The sequence below is a fragment of the Pristiophorus japonicus genome, chromosome 5 (genome assembly GCF_044704955.1).
Source record: "Pristiophorus japonicus isolate sPriJap1 chromosome 5, sPriJap1.hap1, whole genome shotgun sequence".
Lineage (NCBI taxonomy): Eukaryota > Metazoa > Chordata > Chondrichthyes > Pristiophoridae > Pristiophorus > Pristiophorus japonicus.
The window spans coordinates 46,535,416-46,554,140 of NC_091981.1; the positions used below are offsets into that span (position 1 = coordinate 46,535,416).

The 18,725-nt window shown below is 47.3% G+C and overlaps 1 protein-coding gene across 2 annotated transcripts in view; it reads right to left on the reverse strand.

Annotated features, from left to right (window-relative positions):
* The window catches only part of osbpl10b (oxysterol binding protein-like 10b), a 347,280-nt gene that overhangs the window by 8,743 nt on the left and 319,812 nt on the right, over positions 1-18,725 (reverse strand). For both annotated transcript variants that reach the window (XM_070880587.1, XM_070880585.1), the window contains 2 exons: positions 3,751-3,933; positions 1,292-1,445 (listed from right to left, as the gene is read on the reverse strand). In XM_070880587.1, the coding sequence (XP_070736688.1) occupies positions 1,292-1,445; positions 3,751-3,933 (337 nt within the window). The remainder of the gene's footprint in view (positions 1-1,291; positions 1,446-3,750; positions 3,934-18,725) is intronic.

Consider the following 18,725-nt stretch of genomic DNA (forward strand, 5'->3'; position numbering starts at 1 on the left):
AATATTCTGTTTCTACAGATTTGAGATGATAAGTGTGAGAAAAAAGACTTTCTTAATCAATCTTGAGTTGTAAGTAGCTAAAGGAATAATCCAAGGAAAACTCAAAAATCATATGTAAGCCTTTCCTGATAAACCATTTATACTTGCCTTTCTTATACAATTTAACTTAAAGAAATTTCCAGTGCCATCAACACACCCAGTACCTGGATCTTATGCTCATCTTCAGAGCACCTTGAGAGATGGGGGTGGGGTTTACTTGATGTTGAATCAAGCAAAACCTAACTTCAGCTTTGGTGGCCTTTAAAATTTTACTTAAATAGCACACTACATCCCAGCAGGCAACACTGTCAGACATTCCATCTCATAAATATTTGATCCCTAATGCCCTGTATACATTTTCAAAGTTATTCGAGAACATATGGTAAGCGATTTGTTTTCCAAATCCTATGAAGCAGAATTAAATCAATTACATCATTCTAATTTTTATTTTGTTGTAAATTGCTATTGTGGTCCTTCTCAAGTTTGTTAATGTAACAACATTAGAGGGAGAAGATTGAGTGACGTATAAAGCAATACATTCTCTTCATGACATCAAATAGCCTTTGAGGATCAACGATACAGGAATGGTAAAAGTGGAATGAATGGAATTAAACACCTGAAACTATTGGTGATGCTGTGACAATCGTTTAGCTTTAACCCTTAGGAAGTATTGTATCTTCCTGTTAACAGGGTCATAAACAGAGCAAACATGCAAGTGATTTAACTAGCTTGAGTTTTCTTCTGTCGAAATGTAACCTACTGGATAATGCATTTTATCAGTGTTAAGGTTTCCTTAAATTCATTCTTCAAAAGTAGCTTTCTCACCCTCTCCCAGCAATATGGCTCAGAGAGGTGTTAAAATCCCTTGATGGCCTTGCTCCTCCCTATCTCTGTAATCTCTTACAGTCCTACGACCCTCTGAGAACCCTGCTTTCCCTTTATCTCTGGCCTCTTGTGAATCCAACACTTCCTTCGCCTCACCACTGGCCGCTGGGCATTAAGCACTGGAATTCCCTCCCTAAACCTCTCTACCGCTCTCTCCTCCTTTAAGACCCCCCTTAAAACCTACCTCAGAGAACTCAGCAGAATGGCAGAAGCAAACAGGAAACCCAAGAAACTAACACAGCTTGCCATTGTAACAACCAACCAAATATTGAAAATTATGCAATCTATAGTCAATTTATGCAGCATATGCTAGGGCACTATATCTTTTTTTCTGGATTGGCTGTCAAACTGCAGGGATTTTAATTACCTCTTTTAAAAAATACTTTGTTTTCCAAAGAGTGTTTGTTGCTGCTCGTTGCCTCTCCTCAGATCTCTGCCGCTCCTCCAGAAGGTGCTTGTACTCAGTTGCTGCATCAATATTGCCAGTTTTTAGTGCGTTGGTAACCAGTTCCCATAGATGTCTAGAAAGGTATATAGTGATCAGGAATTCAGGCCTTTAAAAAAATCTCAATTATCATACATGTGACAGAGAACAGAAACAGTATCACAAGTTACAAATGTAGTGTTTACCATTTAGTAGAATATTTCACTCCATTATGAAAGGACAGCATCTTTGTGCTCTAACATATTTATAATCAAGCTCCATGATAAATCAGTAAAGTACATCATGGGATCGGGGCTATTGTCTACTATGATTGAGACACTTGAGCAAATACAACCCTAGCTCTTGTGGCTGAGATCATATCTGTGTAAATATGAAGATTGGGTTCCTGTTTATATCTATGATATAATATACCAACTGCATTGCCAACTACCATTTCAGTTTCCCACTTCAAGCACAACACTGAAAGTAAATGGAAACCCAAATGGGGAACTGGGCGGTATAGTGGGTTAGACATTGAGACACTTGAGCAAATGCAACCCTAGCTCTTGTGGCTGAGATCATACCTGTGTAATTTGAACCTCTGGGTTCAAATACAACCAGACTGGTGGAGTGGAATCTACCTGTTGGCTGTTAGGGTCCTCCAAGGTGAAATGAGTTAGGGCAGCATCAATCCAGCTCCCAGTAGGCATGGGCCCACAGCACAAAGCTGGCACAAATTAATTTGGCCTAGTATGGGGAATAAGTGCCACACAAGTTAAGTACACATACATGTCTCCGGACTTCAGCTGTTCCGGATTTCGGGTATATCCGGAAACGCCTGGGCCGAGATAAGATTGGGGGGTGGTGGGGTGGCGGTTGGGACGACGAGGTGGGTGGAGGTCGGGCGGCCGAGGGAGGTCAGGTGGCCGAGGGAGTTCGGGCGGCTGAGACCGAGGTGGGGGCATGTCGGAAGGCGGGGTGAGGTCGGGCAGCGACGGCCGAGGCGGGGTGAGGTCGGGCAGCGACGGCCGAGGCGGGGTGAGGTCGGGCGGCCGAGGCGGGTGGAGGTCGGGCAGCGACGGCCGAGGCGGGGTGAGGGCGGGCGGCCGAGGCGGGTGGAGGTCGGGCGGCCGAGGCGGGGTGAGGTCGGGCGGCCGAGGCGGGGTGAGGTCGGGCAGCGACGGCCGAGGCGGGGTGAGGGCGGGCGGCCGAGGCGGGGTGAGGTCGGGCGGCCGAGGCGGGGTGAGGTCGGGCGGCCGAGGCACGGTGAGGTCGGACGGCCGAGGCGGGGTGAGGTCGGGCGGCCGAGGCGGGGTGAGGTCGGACGGCCGAGGCGGGGTGAGGTCGGACGGCCGAGGCGGGGTGAGGTCGGGCGGCCGAGGCGGGGTGAGGTCGGACGGCCGAGGCGGGGTGAGGTCGGGCGGCCGAGGCGGGGTGGAGGTCGGACGGCCGAGGCGGGGTGAGGTCGGGCGGCCGAGGCGGGGTGAGGTCGGACGGCCGAGGCGGGGTGAGGTCGGACGGCCGAGGCGGGGTGAGGTCGGGCGGCCGAGGCGGGGTGGAGGTCGGGCGGCCGAGGCGGGGTGAGGTCGGGCGGCCGAGGCGAGGTGAGGTCGGGCGGCCGAGGCGGGTGGAGGTCGGGCGGCTGAGACCAAGGTAGTAGGAAGTTGGGCGGCCGATGCAAGAGGAGGTCGGGCGGCCATGGCTGAGACCGAAGTGGGAGGAGGTCGTGTGGCTGAGGCCGAGGAAGGTCAGGCGGCCGAGGCGGGAGAAGGTCGGGCTGCCGAGGCAGCGGGAGGTTGGATGGCAGAGGCGGGAGAGGGGGTTGGGTGGCCGAGGCCGAGGGAGGTCGGGGCGGCTAAGGCCGAGGTAGATCGGGCGGCCGCGGCCGAGGGAGGTCGGGTGGCCGAGACGGGACGGGGGCGGGGGGTGGGGGGAGGTCGGGCGGCGGTATGTCAGGATTTCGGAACACTTTTCGGATTCCAGATGACTCCGCCACGGACTCTGGAACATTCCAAATTTCAGAACTCTGGATGTTGGACGTTCAACCTATAGCAGAATCGAGCGAGCTTTGCTCTGAATCTGGCTGTGCTGGAACAGACCTAGGAGTGCTTGGAGCCGACACTGGCTGAAATTGAAAGTGGTCTACTTCCCAGTGCTAACATCCCTGACCTTGAAAAAGATGGAAAAAAAATGTTTTCAGTTGCATGTGGATTAAATAATTTAGGCATAATCATTGGGTTTGATAAGAAGTATAACTGTTCAAGCAAAGATATTTAAATATGAGAACTAAAAATTTGTAGTTCAAATATGCAACACTTGTGGGATATAAGTTTTTGATGCCTGAAAGACCAAATGTGACATTGCAATATCACTGAATTTATAAAAGCTCAGGTTCCACACACCTAGATTCGAACAATCCTTGCTTTTTGACGGGTCGTATTTTCTTTCTGATTACTGGCAGTTTGGTCGTATCAATCACTTTTGTTTCCCCACTACTGTACGTGAATTCAAGTGTTCCATTCCATTCTCCCTGTGCCTTGCATACAATTGTATTTGTGGGATTATGCTTCACTTCAGCCGTAACTCTGCAAGCAGAGAGTAGAAATTAATTGAGAAAGTAAATAAAAAGGAAGAAGCGGATCTAGAATTAGTTAGCAAAATAGTTAAATAGCCTCAAATTTAAAATTCGTGACTTTGTGTTCAAATCCCTGCATGGCCTCGCCCTTCCCTACCTATGTAACCTCCTCCAACCCTACAACCCTCCGAGATCTGTGCGTTCCTCCAATTCTGGCCTCTTGCATTTCACCGACTTCCTTCGTCCCACCATAGACCCTAAGTTCTGGAATTCCTTTCCCTAAAATCTGCCGGTACATCTCTCTCTCCTCATTTAAGACACTCTTTAAAATCTACCTCTTTCACCAAGCTTTTCAATATCTATCCTAATGTCCCTTCCTTTGGGTGCGTGTCAATTTTTGTCTGATTCTTCTCTTCTTAGGCAATCTCTCAGAATTGATGACTTGCTTCCAGACTAAAAATGAGTTGACAGGTGACTGATGAGTCCAATGCGGGATCTAAAGTCTCTGTCACAGGTGGGGCAGATGGTGGTTGAAGGAACGGCTGGGTGTGGTGCTTGGGTTGTCGTGCACTCCTTTCGCTGTTCACGCTTGGCTTTAGCTTGCTCCCGGCGAAGAGACTCGGTGTTCGGCGCCTTCTCGGATGCTTTTCCTCCACTTTGAGTGCTCTTGGGCCAGGGATTCCCAGGTGTCGGTGGGGATGGTGCACTTTTTCAAGGAGGCTTTGAGGGGGTCCTTGAAACGTTTCCTCTGCCCACCTGGGGCTGGCTTGCCGTGTCGGAGCTCCGAGTACTTGTTTTGGGAGTCTCGTATCGGGCATGCAGATGACGTGGCCTACCCAATGGAGCTGATTGAGCGTGGTGAATGCTTCGATGCTGGGGATGTTGGCCTGAGCAAAAACACTGACATTGGTCCGCCTATCCAGCCAACTGATTTGCAGGATCTTGTGGAGGCAGTGTTGGCGGTACTTCTCCAGTGCTTTTAGATGCCTGCTGTACTTAGTCCATGCCTCTGAAGCATATGGGAGGGCAGGTATCACAACTGCTCTGTAGACCATAAGCCTGGTGCCGGGTTTGAGGTCCTGGTCATCAAACACTATCTTCCTCAGGCGACCGAAGGCTGCAGTGGCACACTGAAGGCGGTGTTGGACTTTGTCATTGACATCTGCCCTTATTGACAGTAGGCTCCCGAGGTATGGAAAATGGTCCACGTTTTCCATACCTCGGGCCTTGTCGTGGATTTTGGTTATGCTTCTGTGAAGCACCTTGGGATGCTTTACTATGTTAAAAGCGCTATAGAAATGCACATTGTTGTTAAATGTTCCTTCCTCATCATTCTTCGCTAAAAGGCACACTTTTCAGCCAGATTAGAATCGTCAGAACTAAATCAATCCTCTGTTGATATTCTGATAGATGGCTTTGGCTAGCCCTCAAATTCTCTTTCTGTAAAGTCCTTATCTACGTATGAAACCACACGAGGCACATTCTGGGGACAAGGTCACTCTGTGATCTTAACTCTTTATTCACAGGACTCCAAAGACGCTAACCCTGCGTGGGACCTCCCTTTTTATACCTATGTGATCAGGCAAGGAGTGTCTCCCACAAGTTCGCCCCCTGTGGTCAAGGTGTGCATCTAGGTTGAGTGTATACAGTAATACAGTGGTGTTACATTGTGGTTACATACATGACATCACCTCCCCCCCCCCCCCAAAGTCTTATTAGGATCATAGGTTTAGTCTTTCAGGTGGTCTACGCTCCCTCGTGGAGCGCCGCAGTTGGGGCTCTGGTTGTTGGACACTGACGTAAGTGTCTGTCACCTGTGGTGATTCTGGCCTGTCCGGGCTGACCGCAGGGACTGTGCATTCTTTTGATTGCTCTTGTTGCTCGTTCACTGGCGGTGGTGTGAACTCCATCTCGTGGTCTTCTTCAGGTTCCTCCGTGTCGATGCTGAACCTTTTTTTTTTACTTGGTCCAGGTGCTTACAGCATATCTGACCATTGTTGAGTTTTACCACGATGACCTATTCCCCTCTTTGTCAATTACAGTACCCTCAAGCCATTTGGGCCCCATGGCGTGATTGAAGACGAATACAGGATCATTTATTTCTATACATCTCCCCCTCGAATTACGGTCATGGTACTCGTTTTGTGACTTGCGCTTGCCCTCAACTATGTTGGTCAGGACTGGGTGAATGAGGGACAACCGAGTTTTGAGTGACCGTTTCATTAGTAGCTCTGCGGGCGGGACCCCCGTGAGCGAGTGCAGTCGGGATCTATAGGCCAGCAGGAGACGCGATAGGCGGCATTGTAGGGAGGGTCCTTGAATCCTGAGCATCCCTTGCTTAATGATTTGGACCGCACGTTCCGCCTGGCCATTGGAGGCCGGCTTGAATGGCGCACTCCTGACATGGTTGATGCATTGCCCGACATAAACTCTCGGAATTTGTAGCTTGTGAAACATGGGCCGTTATCATTAACCAGGATGTTCGGCAAGCCATGGGTTGCAAAGATCGCACGTAGGCTTTCCACGGTGGTGGATGACGTGCATGAATTCAGAATGATGCACTCGATCCATTTTGAGTACGCATCTACCACAATGAGGAACATCTTACCCATGAACGGGCCCGCATAGTCAACATGAATGCGTGACCATGGCCTGGTGGGCCAGGGCCACGGGCTGAGCGGTGCCTCCCTGGGGGCATTACCCAGCTGGGCACACGTCGTGCACCTGCGAACACAGTGTTCCAGGTCTGAATCAATTCCAGGCCACCAAACGTGAGACCGGGCAATGGCCTTCATCAGCACAATGCCAGGGTGCTCGCTGTGGAGTTCCCTGATGAATGCCTACCTGCCCTTCTGGGGCATAACTACCCGGCTGCCCATAGTAGGCAGTCAGCTTGGATGGAGAGCTCATCCATCTGTCTGTGGAACGGTCTGACCTCCTCAGGGCATGCTCCGTGTGCGGGCGCCCAATCCCCAGTCAGGGCACATTTCTTAATCAGGGATAGGAGGGGATCTCTGTTTGTCCAGATTTTGATCTGGCAGGCTGTGATGGGGGAGCCTGCGCTGTCAAAGGCATCGACAGCCATGACCATCTCGGCGCTTTGCTCCGCTGCCCCCTCAGTGGTGGCCAGTGGAAGCCTGCTGAGCACGTCAGCGCAATTTTCAGTGCCGGGCCGGTGACGAATAGAGTAGTCATAAGCAGCCAGTGTGAGAGCCCATCGCTGTATGCGAGCTGATGCATTCGCATTGATAGCCTTGCTGTCTGACAACAGGGATGTTAATGGCTTGTGGTCTGTCTCTAATTCAAACTTCCTACCAAAGAGGTACTGATGCATTTTTTTTTACACCATATACACATGCAAGCGCTTCCTTCGCGACCATCCCATATCCCCATTCTGCTTGAGAGCGCGACCTGGAGGCATAAGCCACAGGTTGTAGTTGACCCTCAGCATTGCCCTGCTGCAACACGCACCCAACCCCATAGGACGATGCATCACATGTCAGAACCAATTTTTTTTACAGGGGTCGTACAGGGTCAACAACTTGTTTGAACAAAGTAGGTTTTGTGCCGGATCAAAAGCCCATTCGCAGCCCTTACGCAGGAGCACGTGTAGCGGCTCCAACAACGTGCTCAAGTTCGGCAGAAAGTTCCCGAAATAGTTCAACAGTCCCAGGAATGAACGCAACTCCAATGTGTTGCAAGGCCTGGGTGCTCGTCGAATCGCCTCTGTTTTGGATTCGGTGGGCCAAATCCCATCTGCAGCAACCCTCCTGCCCAGAAACTCAACCTCAGGAGCTAAGAACACACATTTAGACTTCTCGAGTCGCAGGCCTACCCGGTCCAGTCGGCGTAGCACCTCCTCCAGGTTGTGGAGGTGTTCCTCGGTGTCTCGACCCGTGATGAGGATGTCGTCCTGGAATACGATAATTCCAGGAATGGATTTCAGCAGGCTTTCCATGTTTCGTTGAAAAATCGCGGCCGCTGATCGAATGCCAAATGGGCACCTGTTATAAACAAACAGTTCCTTGTGAGTGGTGATGGTGGTCAGTAGTTTAGATTCGTCGGCTAGTTCCTGGGTCATATAGGCTGAAGTGAGGTCCAACTTGGTGAACAGCTTGCCGCCTGCCAGCGTGGCAAAGAGGTCCTCCGTTCTCGGGAATGGGTATTGATCTTGTAGGGGCACCCGATTGATGGTGGCCTTGTAGTCGCCACATATCCTGACAGAGCCATCCGTTTTTAGGAAGGGAATGATGGGGCTCGCCCAGTCGCTGATGAGGGCATCACCAACAGGCGAGATGATGCCCTCTCTCAACAGCTGGTCTAATTCACTCTCGATCTTTTCCCGCATCACACACGGCACCGCTCTGGCTTTGTGGTGCACTGGCCTGGTGTCCGGGGTGATGTGTATCACTACTTTAGTGCTTTTGAAAGTCCCAACGCCAGGTTGGAATAGTGAATCGAATGGTTGTAGGACTTGTGAGCATGAACTTCGCTCCACAGGTGACATTGCGTGAACATCCCCCCATTTCCAGTTCATCTCGGCTCACCAGCTCCTCCCCAACAGTGCAGGACCATTGCCCGGGACAATCCAGAGCGGCAGCCGATTCACTAACCCATTGTGTGTGACAGCCAACATTGCACTGCCTAGCACCGGAATGATTTATTTAGTGTAAGTCCATAATTGTGTCTCAATACGTGCTAATTTGGGTCTACTGGCTTTAAGTGGCCATAGCTTCTCAAATTGCTGAACGCCCATGAGTGACTGGCTGGCCCCAGCTCCATGCGTACAGGGATACCGTTTAATAAAATCCTCATCATCATTGGTGGCGTTTTGGTGTATGAACTGTGAATATTCGCCACATGGACCCGCTGAACCTCGGCGTCCATCGATTTGCCCCAAAAGTCATCCTGCCTTAAAGAACCCTCTTCTGGTCCATCCACCTCATATATTAGTCTGGTTGCAGACTTCCTGCACATTCGAGCTAAGTGGCCACTGAGATTGCAATTCCTGCAAACTGTTGAAATCTGCAAGATCTAGCTGAGTGTTTGCCCCCACACCTCCAGCATGAGTTAAAATTTCCATTGTTGGGAACAAAGGGATTATGGCCAGGCATCCCGCGCTGACTGTGCCTTTGACTGCTCTTAAGTACCCTATTAGTGGGTGTCAATGGCCCCATCCCGGGCCGCATTGTCCACTGTGATGGCGTGAATGTCCGTTCAGCCTGCCATTGTCTCTGTTGAAGTCCTACACTGGGGTCTATTGCTGCCTGGGGAGTGTCGGACTGCCCCTGCCTGCCTGCAGGGCTCTGAGTCGCATTGATGATGTTGACTCCCTGATCCATCGCCGCGTTAGAGGCAGAATTGCGCGCGTATATTATTTTCGTCTCTTCCTCCCCCGCCATGAGTTTGAGCTATCAACGCCGCCGCTTCCAAGGTCAAATCCTTGGTCTCAATTAATTTGCGGAAAATTCCCGCATGACCGATGCCCTCGATAAAGAAGTCCCTTAGCATCTTCCCTCTGCAGGCATCTGTGAACTTACAGAGGCTGGCTAAACGCCAGAGGTCCGCTATGAAGTCCGGTATGCTCTGTCCTTCACGACGTTGGTGGGTGTAGAATCTGTGTCGGGCCATATGTATGCTACTTGCTGGTTTAAGGTGCTCCCCGATCAATTTGCTAACTTCTTCAAAGGTTTTGTCCGCCGGCTTTTCAGGTGCTAGTAAGTCCTTCATGAGCGCGTAAGTCTTTGGTCCGCAGCTGGTCAAAAGATGAGCCCTTCGCTTGTTGGCCGGTGCATTCCCCAGCCATTCTTTCATAACGAAGCTTTGCTGAAGCCTCTTGACAAAGTCGACCCAGTCTTCCCTAACACAGTACCGTGCTACCGGTGGCCATTCTCATGGGTCGTGAATTCCCGTTTCTCGTCGCCAATTAAAGTCCTTACTCTACAGTATGAAACCACACGAGGCACATTCTGGGGACAAGGTCACTCTGTGACCTTAACTCTTTATTCACAGGACTCCAAAGACGCTAACCCTGCGTGGGACCTCCCTTTTTATACCTGAGTGATCAGGCAAGGAGTGTCTCCCACAAGTTCACCCCCTGTGGTCAAGGTGTGCATCTAGGTTGAGTGTATACAGTAATACAGTGGTGTTACATACATGACACTTTCCTTCTTGGTTAGCCTATATTTAGCTCCACAAACTGATGAGCGTATAAACTGCACACGTAAAGCTATGCTGACTACTCCATGTTGCTGCTCATCTATACAACCAAAAACCTCCACAGCCTCCACCAACATCTTTCAGCTGTTATCAAGTATACAGAAGGGAAAAATCATTCTACACAATCATATTCTAATGTGGAATGTTTTGATTCAGCATAAATGAATTCCACCTGTCCAACCAGCAACCAATGAGCTGCCAGCTCATTAATGTGCCATAATTGGGTCTTACATTTTTAATAAGATCGTTTCTGTAACAAAAGTTACTTTTATTACTTAATTCATAGTTAACATTAAAATAGCATGACCACAAGTAAATACAGGATATCATACTTTATTGGTACAGTACATGATTAACGTTTTCTCATACTGCAAGTGATTTAAAAGAATCCTGGACAAATGCAAGAGCTTCATTATTCCATCATGGACAATGAATTTAATATGGGATTTATTCAATTATCTCACACTCCCAATGCTCGCTTAACAGGAGTACAGGTTGGGAAATGCATATTACAGTATAGCCCTCGATCTCAATTGTGCTCCCATCAAGTAAAGCAACCTGTCTGGGAATGCAGGATAACTAATGTACTCTAATCTTCCAGGTGCAAAAGACATCATAACCAAGACAGAGGTTTGTGTCTGAATTCCATGATGAATTAACTACTTTAATTGTGCTGTCCTACTGAAATACTTCACTGAAATTTTAATATACAATAGGTAGAAGATCTTTAAAAAAATAATAATTAAAGATTGTGTAGTACTTTCTACTAAAGGTACTCTCCCTATGCTTTCCTAATCAAGTGATTTTAAATCGCCTAATGCCTCTGTTGATGTAGGGGAGATTTCATGCAAATACATTTACGTTCACCTACTAAAATTCACATAAGAACATAAGAATTAGGAGCAGGAGTAGGCCATTCAGCCCCTTCAACCTGCTCCACCATTCAAAAAGATCATGGCTGATCTTCTACCTCAACTCCACTTTCCTGCACTATCCCCATATCCCTTGATTCCCTTAATATCCAAAAATCTATCGATCTCTGTCATGAATATACTCACAAAGACTGAGCACCCACAGCCCTCTGGAGTAGAGAATTCTAAAGATTTACCACCCTCTAAGTGAAAAAGTTTCTCCTCTGTATAAATGGCAGACCTTTTATTCTGAGACTGTGACCCCTGCTTCTAGACTCCCCAACCAGAGGAAATATCCTTCCTCCATCTACCCTGGCAAGCCCTGTAAGAATTTTGTATGTTTCAATGAGATCACTCATTCTTCTAAACTACAGAATATAGGCCTAGTCTACTCAATCTCTCCTCATAGGACAATCCCCCCATCCCAGAAATCAGTCTGGTGAACTTTCGTTGCACTCTCTCTAAGGCAATTATATCCTTCTTTAGGTAAGACCAAAACTGTGCACAATACTCCAGGTGCGGTCTCACCTGGGCCCTATATAATTGCAGTAAGACGTCTTTACTCTTATATTCACATCCTCTTGTAATAAAGGCCAACATATCATTTGCTTTTTTAATTGCTTGCTGTACCTGCGTGTTAACTTTCAGTGATTCGTGTACAAGGACACCCAGGTCCCTCCGAACACCAACATTTCCCAATTCTCCCCATTTAAAAAATACTCTGCTTTTCTCCACATTATATTCCATTTGCCATGTTCTTGCCCACTCATTTATATCCCCTTGAAGTCTCTTTGCATCCTCCTCATAACGTACATTCCCACCTAGCTTTGTATCATCAGCAAACTTGGATATATTACATTTAGTCCCCTCATCCAAATATTTGATATAGATTGTGAATAGCTGGGGTAGAAGCACCAATCCTTGCGACACCCCACTGGTTACAGCCTACCAATTTGTTTATTCCTACTCTTGTTTTCTGTCCATTAACCAATCCTCAAACCATGCTAGTATATTATCCCCAATCCCATGAGCCCTAATTTTGTTCAATAACCTCTTGTGTGGCACTTTATTGAATGCTTTCTGAAAATCCGAATACACCACATCCACTGGCCCCCCTTAACTATTCTGCTGGTTACAAACTCAAAAAACTCTAACAGATTTGTTGAACATGATTTCCCTTTCATAAATCCGTGTTGACTCTGCCCAATCCTATTATTATTTTCTAAGTGCCCTGTTACCATGTTCTTAATAATAGATTCTAGCGTTTTCTTTACGACTGATGTCAGGCTAACAGGTCTGTACTTGCCCATTTTCTCTCTTGCTCCTTTCTTAAATAGCGGGGTTACAATAGCTACCTTCCAATCTGTGGGAACCGTTCTAGAATCTATGGAATTTTGGAAGATGACAACCAATGCATCCACTATCTCTATAGCCACCTCTTTCAAAACCCTAGTATGTAGGCCATCAGGTCCAGGGGATTTATCGTCTTTCAGTCCCATAAATTTCTCCAGTGCTATATTTTTACTAATACTAATTTATTTCAGTTCCTCATACTCGCTAGACCCTTGTAAAGCCATATTGTAATGCCAAGACCTAAATATTCCAGAGATAATGCATTTTTAGGACAACATATGCCACAAGTTTGGTGTTTGCATGCACACCTTTACTGAAAGCACGAGCATTCACACAACATTAATGCTTTGTGCAGTTTTTAATTATTTCATTATCTTTAACTACCTTATAAAAATAAGGAGCTTATATTTTTAGTAAACTGATTTGCATTATGCATTAGTCGGTTTTTAGCATTAAGGGTCTGTCATACGTGTTGAATACCAACATGAATCTTGCATATCAAGACCGGCACTCATTTTGCAGGTGAGAATATGGGTATAATTTTAACCCTCAAAAATGGGCAGGTTTAGGTCGGGTGGGAGGTTAAAGTGTTAAAAATGTGAATCCTGATCTCAACCTGCCCACTTCATGTTTTAATGGAGGCAGGCTGGCACTTTAAACATGACAATGAGGCTGGAAACCTTGGATTTAACTTGCCTTGCAGGCTTAACTGTGGCCGGCTAGGGTTGCCGGGCCTTGGTAATACCGGCAGCGAGGCAAAGACAGCCTTGGGGAGCACTCCTTGTGGACTGGGAGGAGCAGGTGTACTTCCTCCCAGGACCCCGAAGCTCCCATACCATCAGCCCCCCCACCCCCGGAGTCAGGGCTCAGACCTACCTGCAGCTGCAGTCCTTTTTCCAGCGTCCCCCGCTCGACGGAAGTCAATCAGGCGGACGTCTGTATAGGGAACCTATCAGTGATGTCACACGCACACTGTGGAGTTAAAATTCCACAGCGGAAACTGCGCGCTACCGCATCGGCACCCCATCCCACCACCCCCCCATGCGTCAGAACATTAAAATTTCCCCCTATGGACCTGATCCAAATCACATCTAATTAATGGATTTTTTTTCCATTTCAATCTGCCATCCTAATGCAAGTGAACATCTCGATAATTCTCAAGTAGTGTTTTGTTTTCTCTCCCTTTGATCTGGACAATTTTCTCACCTCCTTCTCTCCTAAAAGCACAGAATCCATGCCAGGGTACAGTACTGCAGGTCCTTCTGGCATCCCACCAGGGCATTATTTGCTGAGACTTGACAGTAGGTTTTGGTGTGCTATTTGACGGAGGGTGTTTCACAGCCAAGACTGATTCTGACTTCACCTGACATTTCCAGCAGAGGTCAGTGGGGTGCTAACTGAGTTTTCTCTCTCTTTCTCTGTGCGTGCTGAAGTTAATTCTAGCCTTCTTACTGCTACTCCATTGAGATGAAGTAACTCAACTGAGGCTCGAACTTGGCATCGTCCTGATCTCTCTGGCTCAATTACTGCCTTAATCACTAAGTCACAGGAGAAGATATTAAAAGATAGTTTGCATTTTTAAGCACTGCACAAGCTGGAAGCGAAAGGAAGTAAGAACCTGGTTAAGTGTGGATAGAGATACTTAGATTTAATAGCTACAGTACTACTGAAATAACCTGAATTTTAACAGTCACTCAAATTGTGATTTGAAGAAAATAAATGAATAAAAGTTGAAATGAAAGAGAAATTAACTAAGATAAAATTACTGACATTAAATAAGTTACTTGCAAAGTATAAATGCTTAATGTTTGTGGACATAATGTCACAAATATGGCCTGTAAATTGATGACCATCCAATGAAGCAGAAACGGGTTACTTTTTATCTGACAGTGACTAAACTACTTATTAGAATTTATTTTGGTCATAGACAGCCCACACCAAAGGTTATGTCTGAAACGGTGCCTGTCTGGTGCTACTTGGTTTGGACCACGATGATATCCAAGGTGATAGTGTCTGCTTTTGTGAAGTTAATAGAATACTGTACATTTATTGTATATGTGTCAGCTATTCCATTTAGGAGCAGGTCACATAAACCAAATGTAAAAGGTAATTGCTTGAAAAACATATGTTGTATTCCAAAGGTAACCATGTGGTACATTCTACAAATGATGTGAAGGAAAATGGCTAAATATCTGACTCATCAATGACTGGATGGTGGACAGACAGTCAGACAGCACAGCAATAGTAGTTGAGTGAGAGTGGTGGCGGAGAAGTAAAGCTGAGTCTCGCAGATTAAGGCTGTGATTTTACTAACCTCGACAGGTCCGAGGCAGGCAATGTTGGTAGCGGGTCCCTACCTGTTGCTGGCTCCATTCCACTCTCTGAAATGAATTTCCCTTGATTGGGCTTGTTAAGCCCGCCCAGCGCGTTTCCCAGCCAATTAGAGGAAGCAGATCTGGTGATCTAATTTCGTGACGCATCATCAGCTGGTTTCCTTAAAGGGACCATGGCCAACTTAAATTTAACATGTGTGCTGTCAGTGTTCTGCAGCAGTAAGGTGCTGCAAACACTGACAAGCACTGCACAGAAGTGCAAGACTGCACCCAGCCTCTCCCATGACTCCCTCCAGTGCTTATGGAGGGAGTCACAGCATGCAGGGAGGTCCTCTTCCCTTCCCATGGGCAGAAGAGACCTCCCCAGGAGATTAACACAGCCTGGTAGCACATTGCAGAGGAGGTCACAAGCAGGGATGCAGTCAGGAGGACCTGGGTGCAGTGCTACAAACATTTCAATGATCTCAGTAGATCACAAAATGTTAGTACAAAGCCACACTCAACCTCATTCTGCTGAGTCTCTCATCACATCCCCATCACTCTGCCTTCCCTACCCTATTCCTGCACATCCTTACACACACTAACTTACCTTGCACCTCCACCCATGCCTCTCTATGTACATTATCACATCCCCATCTCACTAGCCACCCCTCACATTCACCCTCATCCTAGTGCAATCATACCAACTAACAATGCACAAGGGTAGGCACTTGAGTGTTTTAGCCAATGTTCATGTAGAGTTTCTGTTAATGTATTGTCAAACATTGAAATCTTTATTTTCAACACTTTGTGTGCACCTTTGGAAGTGGCTTAGTGAGTTGCAGTGAATGGTGAGGTATAAGTGTACCCCCCGCAATAGTGATGTGTGTGAAAGGAATGGCTTGGGCATTGTAGGGATGCTTTATGGTTTTGGCGTGAGGTGGTGCTAACCTGGCACATCATGTGGCAGCCAGGATGTACAGCGTCAAGTGAAGTAAGTCTGGCCATGATGAGGCCATCCCTGGCCTCCCGGGCAGCAATGTGGTCAGGTGTTAATGCCCTCTGTCCTGTGCAGCATCAGTTGATTGCGGAGAAAGTTGATGGTGGTATTATTGTTGCTGCTGCTGGTGTTGGGGCTGATAGTGGTGGGAGTCTGCAGACCAAGGGCACCTATGTTGCTGGAATAGATGGCAGGTGAAGTAGAGATAACAGAAGCGATCTGTCAATGGTGAGGAAGGTAATGAGGTCAGACTGGATGGAGACTTGTGTACAGACTTGCAGCATGGTGAATGTGTTATGGAAATGTAGTGAGGAAGAGTCTGTGGCTGATGGAAGATATATCTGTAAGCTGGGAGCTTTTACTGTACATTTGAAACTGTCAGCTCAACAGCTGACTCAATGGCCACTGAACTCCAGCCTCAGCTTGACAGACGAGGTCCACGGCCGGCGTGGACCCCGTGGACGATCTGTCAAATGCAGAGGGGAGCTGAAATTCATTCTTACGTGGCTCTAAACAAGTCACTAATTACCTGAATTAGATCCCCCGCTGTGAACCCGCTGCTTGCGTGTCAGATCTGCTCAGCATTGACAGACCCGATGTCGGGGAAAGGTGAGTGACTTTTCTATTTTCCCTACCAAAATGGATAACTTCACATTTCTTCACATTATATTCCATTTGCCATGTTCTTGCCCACTCACTTAGTCTGTTTACATACCATCACAACTTACTTTCCCACCTATCTTTGTATCATCAGCAAACATGGATACACTACATTTGGTCCCCTCATCCAAATCATCGATATAGATTATGAATAGCTGATGCCCAAGCGCCGATCCTTGCTGTACCCAACTAGTTACAGTCTGTCAACCCGAAAATGACCCATTTATTCCTACTCTGTTTTCTGTCCATTAACCAATCCTCAATCCAAGCTAGTATATTACCCCCAATCCCATGAGCCCTTATTTTGTTTAATAAACTCTTGTGTGACACCTTATTGAATGCCATCTGAAAATCAAAATACATCACATCCACTGGTTCCCCCTTATCTATTCTGCTGGTTACTACCTTAAAAAAACACTAACAGATTTGTCGAACATGATTTCCCTTCCCTAAGTCCATGTTGACTCTGCCCAATCCTATTATTATTTTCTAAGTGTCTTGTTACCAAGTCCTTAATAATAGATTCGAGCATTTTCTCTACGACTGATGTCAGGCTAACTGATCTGTAGTTCCTCATTTTCTCTCTCCCTCCTTTCTTAAATAGTGGGGCTACATTTGCTACCTTCCAATCTGCAAGAACCATTTCAGAATCTATTGAATTTAGGAAGATGACAACCAATGCATCCACTATCTCTATAGCCACCTCTTTTAAAACCTTAGGATGTAGGCCATTAGGTCCAGGGGATTTATCGGCTATTAATTTCTCCAGTACTATTTTTTTTACTAATATCATTTCTTTCTGTTCCTCATTCTTGCTAGACCCTTGGTTCTCCACTATTTTCGGGGTTTTTTTTTGCGTATCCTTCTGTGAAGACAGATACAAAGGGGCCAGAATTGCACTTCCCAGTAAGGCCTCTGGCCGCTGGAAAGCGGCAGCCACGGGATGTCACGGAATGGCCGCTGACTCTCTGTGGAGGGGCTGCCATTTTAGAAATTGCCCTTCCCCAGGAGCGGAGCTGTGTCCGGGACTGCTCCACCCGTTTTCCCGCCGCGTGCCGTCCCCTTACCATCTGGCGGGGAACCCCTTGCGAAATTGCCTCTTACCCAAAATCTCCCTGTGGGAACGGCCCCAGCACCAGACGGTACCCCAGACAGCTTTTGCTGTAATCTTTTGGTGCAATCTGTGTGAAATGGTGGCACAGCCACCCTTAAAGGGGAGGACACGCTGCCGGGGCCTCCAAGTTATTTTTCTTTGTTGGACGACTGCCCGGTCGGCCCGACAATTATGCCCCTGGGTTCGGCCGGGCCAACAGGCAGCCTGGCACCCCCTTCTGGGTGCCAGGCTGCTGGCCTAGCCGAAACCGTCCCTGGTGGCCCAGTGGACCTAACTAAAATTAATGCAGAGTTCGCAGCGGCCCTCCCCTTTAACTGAAGGGAAGAGACATTGTGATGAGCCAGCGCGATGACGCCACCAGCGCGACGCCATCAGCGCAACGCTGATGACTGACAGCTGCAGACACTCCGTCCCACCCCCACTGCCGCCCCGCTAGTGACTGCCACCGCGCTCCGCTCCCACGTCCGCCCCCATGATGATCCAGTTCCGCCCTGCTGGAAAAAAGACCCCCCGAGGAGCTGAATTTTGCTGGATAGGCTGCGGCATCCATAACACTTCAAAAATGGTAGGTGTGCCCCGTTTCCGGTGGAGGGAAATTTCTACCCCAAAGTATTTGTTTAATTTCTTTGCCATTTCCTTATTCCGCATTATAATTTCTCCTGTCTCAGTCTGTAAGGGACCCATATTTACTTTTGCTAATCTTTTCCTTTTTACATACCTATAGAAGCTTTTACCGTCTGTTTTTACTTCGCTTGTTAGTTTACTCTCATACTCTGTTTCCCTTTTCTTTATCAATTTCTTGGTCCTCCTTTGCTGAATTCTAAAATCCTCCCAATCCTCAGGCTTACTGCTCTTTTTGGCAACATTATAAATCTCCTCCTTTAAGCTAATGCTATGTTTAATTTCTCTTGTTCGCCACAGTTGGACCATTTTTCCCATGGTGTTTTTATTTCTTCAAATGTTTGACATTCCTTTTTTACTGTCATATCTTTTAATGTAGTTTCCCAACCTACCTTAGACAACTCCTTCTCATACCGATGTAGTTTGCTCTGTTCAGGTATCGGACCCTAGTTTAGGACTTAACTAAACCAGTCTCAAGCTCAACATAAAATTCAATCCTGTTATAATCACTGCTCCTTTACTACAAGGTTATTAATTAACACTGCCTCATTGCACAGATATAAATTAGTCAATTCCCTCGTAGGTTCCTTGACATACCGATCTAGAAAACTA